The sequence below is a fragment of the Dromiciops gliroides genome, chromosome 1, assembly GCF_019393635.1.
Source record: "Dromiciops gliroides isolate mDroGli1 chromosome 1, mDroGli1.pri, whole genome shotgun sequence".
Taxonomy (NCBI): Eukaryota; Metazoa; Chordata; class Mammalia; order Microbiotheria; family Microbiotheriidae; genus Dromiciops; species Dromiciops gliroides.
This window is the reverse complement of record NC_057861.1, coordinates 323,751,733-323,758,278: the sequence shown is the minus strand read 5'-3', so window position 1 is coordinate 323,758,278 and position 6,546 is coordinate 323,751,733. Positions and strand designations below refer to the sequence as shown.

Sequence of the window (6,546 nt, the reverse complement as noted above, 5' to 3'; positions counted from 1 at the left end):
CTATTATTTGAAGCAAATAAAATGAATTAGAATGGCTGAATATTTTATTCCTTCTTACTGTTAAGCATATAGCCTCTTTCCTCTTTCATTTTCCCATTAAAAGGACAACATACTTTTTCTTTCCTTTTTTTTTCATTTCTAATTTCAAAATCCTTTGAATTCTATCTACCAGACTATAGATTCCTAAAGGTTAACAATCATGCCTTTTCCCCTGGCATGTACTCTCTACAGCACGCTATATTGGTCGGCGAAAAAGGTAAACTTCATTCAATACAGATCAACACAGAATCATAAATCCATTTTAATTAAGTGATTGAGGGACAATGATTTGTTAACTAAATGAACTGAAATGACAGTTTCATATACAACTTCTCTATTAAGTTACTTCCTCCAAAATCAGGATCAATTTGTTATTATAAGTGTAACAACCCTTACTGATTCTCTGTATCCAGCATATTCTTTGATATGAAAAGGTTATTTGATTATTATTTTCCTTCGTATATGCTTTTCTTTTTTTTTTATTTCCAAAGGTAGCATGATCCACTTAGTTGTTTTGAAGTTTCAGACAAGTTGGAAAAATAAAATTTCCATTTTATTAGAATTAAGACTTTTCTCATCAGTAACTTAAAGAACAGCTGAACAAAATATTTCAAACTTGGCAGGTGGCTAGGACTCCTGAGGAATCATGTCACAACTAAGTTTCAAGGAAAACATTAAAAAATAAAGTATAAAGCAATGGAAAAGTCCCTTCTGAGCCCACACTTTTGGTATCTGCCAAAATTTTAGGAAATCAGATTGGACCAAGAAAAACCAATGCTTTTTAACTCCTGTCCAGAGGGGTTAAGGTCAGATTTACACAATCAATGGGGAATTAACCAAAAAAAAAGATGGAATTATTGTTTAAAATTCAGAAAAAAGTTTTCATGCCTAATATCTAAACTATTATAGCAAAGAAAATGTGCTGGATAATATTTTTAATGAGAGTGAAATAGTAAATTACATGAAAGATGATAGTCACCTATACTGGCTCCCTCCCCCAATATTGTTTTCTAAATTTACATATGGGTATATAATTTCTGCCCTGCCTATCTCATGAGGTCATTGTAAAAATGGAATGATTTGAGGTATTCAAAATCTTTTGATAAACCTTAATAACATAATAAAGTAGAAAGAACAAAGAAGTTCTGAGTTCAAATGTTGCTTCTACTGCTTACTTAGACCTCTGTCGCCTTGAATGAGTCATTTAACTTGCTTCAGCCTCCTTTTATTCATCTATAAAATAAGGAGTTTTATTTGGATGGACTCTGAGGTCACTTTCATCTCTAAAACTATGATTCTACATTAAAAGTCTTTTAAAAATGCCAGAAAGCACCATAAGAATTCATATTTTTTTCCCTTAACTGATTGGGTTAACAGTCTTGTTCCTCCACTTAGCTTTTGAAAAGTAGCTTAAATGACAAAAGAAATCTGACAGCATCTGCAATAGCTTCAAACCCAGGGACTGTGACCATGTTTATTCATGGCCATAGAATCAAGTGCCTGGCTTACATGTTTGACTGTCCTTTGTTAAAGGCTGAATTTTGCATACTCAATGACATTTACCATGTCCTAAACTTCATTTGGGTGTGAATATGGTCAATGTAACTGAAATGGACAGAGTGTAGTTCAATTATTTATGTTGTCTAGGTCTTACTTGTAATTACCAAGCCTTAGTTAAGACAATAGATCCTTAGGTTTAGTAGTGTGGGAATTTTGAAGTATTGAGCAATTACTAAAACATTGAGCTCAATATAGGTAGGCAAAATGGATACTCCAGACCAAAAGACACCCTCAATACTTTCCAATATATGTGTTTTCATTTATACTTTCTGGAAAAAATAACATTTCATTTCTTTCCTCTTTTTTATCAGATCTAAACTAAATCCAATTTCCATTTAAACAGTAACTGCAATTTAAATTTAGTCTGTTTCACTTATACAACAGTAACAGCAAGTCATAACCCACTTATATGCTGTTAACTAACTCTAGGTAAGAATTGCTTTAAAGCAATTTCAACTTCCATTATTTTAGGAAACATAATTTCATATTTCCAAAAGGCATGGAATATAAGAAATTTTACTTTCAAGGTAACTAGGTTTACTTGAGCAGACATTTATATGTTTTAAGATATAGCCTATCCTATCTGAGTGTTGTCTAAAGCTGTGTTTATACCTACAAGCTGAAGTACAGACATTAATTATCTGATGAAAAAATTGAGTATTTGTTCATATACTCAAAAAACTGCCACATTCCAACTTTTCTACCTTCTCAGGAAACCATAATACACTCTGGTTAATTTGTAGCTCTCAAACAGTAACTATATTCTCAGAAACAGGAATGATGTTGTATCTCCAGGGGAGCTACTCTTTTGACCATTTTGATAGAATTATTGGCTAATTCAATCAAATAGTTGGTTTGCCACAAATATATATGTATAGATAAATTCTTCTTGATTTCCTAAGAACAAATATTAGTTTGTTGTTTCTGTTGTTTTCAGAGTTACTAAAATATTGAATGGGGAGGGAAAAGGAAAGAGAAAGAGAAAGAAATCGACACACAGAGACAAAGAAACTGACAGAGATGGAGACACAGAGAGAAAGACAGAGACAGAGACAGAGACAGAGAGACTAGATGGCAGAGTAGTTGTATTCAAAATTGGTTGAAGTAGTTGAATAGCTAGAATTGAAGAGTATTGATTAATGCAAAGGAGGCATGACTTTTTTGGTCCTAAAATATTCAACATTTTGATATTTGCCATGTAGGCCTTAATTCCTACTATTCAAGCACCTGAGGCAGGTAGATCACTTAAGATAGGGAATTCTGAAGTGAGAAAAATCCAATCTAATGTCTATACTAACTCTGATAGTAATATCAAGAACTTCTACCAGGCTGCTTAAGGAAGGGTCAAACAAGTCAGCTCAGAACAGAGAGTTTATAGTTTCCATGCTAATAATTAATGTCCTCTTCATTTCCAGTCCAAGTGAGAAAGGGGCACCCAATTTCAAGCAAAATAAAAGAAAATTGTTCCTGGACAAAACAAAAAACAAAAACATTTGAAAAACAAACAAAAAAAAAAGACCCAAACAAATACAAAACAAACCAAGAAAAAACCTCCCTTTCTCTCTGTCTCTGTCTCTGTTTCTCTGTCTCTCTGTCTATTTCTCTCTCTCTCTCTCTCTCTCTCTCTCTCTCTCTCTCTCTCTCTCTCTCCCTCCCTCCCTCCCTCCTCCCTCATTAAGGAATACAACATAAGTAATTGTGCTTATTTAAGATAGATTAGACTGAAGTTTCCTTTTATAGGGTGGCACTAACAAGTTGTAGTACTTGGAGAGGTCTCCTAGAGGAGGTAGCACTAAAGCTGAATTTTATTGGAAGCTAGGGAAAGTAACAGGCATAGGTGAAGACGGAGAGCATTCTAGATACATGGAATATCCAATGAAAAGACATGAAGATAGAAAATAGTGTCTTGTGCATGGAACATCAAATAGGCCACCGTAGCTGAATCAAAAAGTGTAAGGAAAAGCAAACAAACAACAACAACAACAACAACAACAACAAAAACAAATGGGGCAGCTAAGTGTCACAGTGGTCAAAGCACCACCCTGGATTCAGGAGAACCTGAGTTCAAATCCAGCCTCAGATACTTGACACTTACTAGCTGTGTGACCCTGGGCAAGTCACTTAATCCTCATTGACCTTCAAAAACAAAAACAAACAAACATAACAAAACAAAACAAAAGAAGTGTAAAGAAGGGAACAAAGTGTAATAGGACTGAAAACATAGTGTGGTTATGAAGAATTTTAAAAGCCCAAAAGAGGCCTATTTTTTTTAACATATGAAATATAATAGGGAACCATTGATTTTTTTTTAATATGGGTTAGATTTGTTTAAATCTAAACTTCAGAAAAAGCACTTTGGCAGCTAAGATAAGACTGAATGTGAGGACAGACTTGAGACAAGCAGGTCTATAATAATCCATATTATAAAATTTTAAAAACATAAATTAGGGTAGTGACTATGGAATCATCAATGAAAACACATGAGAAATGTTATGATAGTAGAAATGACCTCATATGTCAACAGATTTGGATATGTAGGAAGTGGATGCAGAGCAATGAGTCTCCAGTCCATAACTTCCTACTTTATATTGTGAACTGGATGTTCTATAGGCATCTCAAATTCTACATGCTCAAAAATGAACTTTTTTATTTCTCTTCAATTTGACCTTCTAATAAACTTCTCTATTTCTGTCAAAGGCACTATGGTTCTTCCATTCATGTAGATTTGTGTCATTCTCAACTCCTTACTCAATATTATTAAATCTACATAACCACTTAGCTGCTCAATCTTGTTTCTACCTCCAAAACGTCTTTCTTAGGGGGCAGCTAGGTGGTGCAGTGGATAAAGCACTGGCCCTGGATTCGGGAGGACCTGAGTTTAAATCTGCCCTCAGACACTTGATACTTACTAGCTGTGTGACACTGGGCAAGTCACTTAACCCTCACTGCCCATCAAAAACAAAACAAAACAACCCTTTCTCCATTTATACAAATAGTAGCCTAGTTCAGGCTGTTATCCCCTTCACTATAAGACTAATTCAATATTTTTATTGGTCTCCCTTCCTCAAGTTTCTTTCTTCTCTTATCCATCTTTCATACAACTACCAAACCGATTTCCTGAGGCACAAATCTAACCAGGTCACTTAGTTACTAAAAACTCCAATTGTTCCTTGTTACACTTCATATAATGACACCCAGCCAACCACCTTTCCATTTAATTGTCCATTACTTTTTTCTTATATTTTGCTGTTCAAGAAAAATGGCCATCTTGATGTGTTTCATTTCAACACTTCTCCTCCTGCCTATCTCTTCACTGATTGTGCCCCATTCCTGGAAGTCACACTTTCTTTCCTTTAGCGCTCATAATCTCTTTCCTGTTTGCTCAAGAATCATATTCTACAAAAGACTTTCATTTCCTTCTCCACTAGTTTGTTCCCCTCCCAAATAAACCTGAATATTGAAAATATTAGTAATGATAATAATTATGATAATGATAATATTATTTATATATCTTTTTAAGTTTTACAAATTTATTTATAAATATCTCATTTCATTCTCAAAACATTGAGAGATAGGTGCTATTTTTATCCCCGCTGTATATGAGGAAACTGAGGCAAATAGTGGTTAAGTGACTTGCCTAAGGTAACATATCTGGTAAGTTCCTAAATAGAATTTGAACTCGCCTCCCTGACACCAGGTCCCTTATTTGATCCATTGTATCTATTTGCCTGGTATTATCAATTTTATATCTATTCTATACATATCTAAATTTGCATATGTGGCTAGCTCAGACTATACTGTAATCTCCTTAAGAGTATGGAATATTTTATCTGTTTTCTTTTGCTTTAGTCTATGAATCCCTGGGTTTCGTAAATCTCAAATAATACTAAGTTACCTGGAATCGTTCAATTATCCAGTTTTAGAAAAATGTTAGACGAAAGAGGGCGGAAAAGGAACAAGCATTGAATAAGGGCCACGCACAGCACTAAGTATTTTGCAAATACCTCATTTGATCCTCACAACAATGCTGAAAGGTAGGTGCTATCACTATCCTCTCTTTGCAGTTAAGAAAACTAAGGTAGGGCCATTTCTCCTGGGCGACCTTGTCTCTGCTCCTCCTCGCTCCTCGGCCGCAGACCCCCGCGTCCAATCCCGGCTTCATCTCAGAGGTTGCCATGTCCGTGCTGGCTCTGAGACAGCTGAGCCGCCTGACGCGCCCGGCCGGCGGCCTCCTGCGCATGCCCCCCGCCCCTCTGTATGCGTGGCTGCCCTGGGAAGAGCTGCGCATTGTGGACAAGATCATCGCTATGACGGTCTGCTTCCTATGCCTCCTCGTGCCCGGTGGCTGGGTCTTAGCCCACCTGGAATGCTACAAGAAGGAGTGAAGGAGACAGCCTTTGCACCCACCTGCGCCCCTCTGGGCCTCAAGCTCTTCTTCCCTGCATTCCTCCTGCAGACTCAGTTTTCCAATGAGTCAATCATGACCAGTTGATCCTTCCTTTGGCATTGCTAGGCTTAGTGCTGTGTGTTCTGGCCTGGGCAGACCCGGACCTCCTTTCATGTTAAAATAAAGTCAGTTGAAATTTCTCTTTAAAGTCAGAAAGAAAGAAAGAAAGAAAGAAGGAAGGAAGGAAGGAAGGAAGGAAGGAAGGAAGGAAGGAAGGAAGGAAGGAAGGAAGGAAGGAAGGAAGGAAAACTAAGGTAGGTAGAGGTAAAATAATTTGTCCAAGTTCATACTGCTAAAGTCTGAAGTTGGGTTTGAACTCAGGACTTCCTGACTCCAAGCTTAGCGTTCTATATACTTCACCACCTAGCTGCCTCAGATACTTACTATACTAAATGAAGTCTGAGGACCTCCCTAACTCTAAAAATCTCTTATCATGTGAACCTTTGGAAGAAGTGAGACACAAACAAGAATTATAAATTAATAGGAGGTAATCATGTAGG

At 36.4% G+C, this 6,546-nt stretch overlaps 1 protein-coding gene across 1 annotated transcript; it reads left to right on the top strand.

The window, feature by feature from the left end:
* Positions 1-216: 216 nt before the first annotated feature.
* LOC122748778 (cytochrome c oxidase subunit 8A, mitochondrial-like) lies at positions 217-5,984 on the top strand. The gene is given in 3 exon segments (XM_043994734.1): positions 217-256; positions 5,678-5,761; positions 5,764-5,984. Coding segments are annotated over 3 exon segments (345 nt in total).
* Positions 5,985-6,546: the final 562 nt, after the last annotated feature.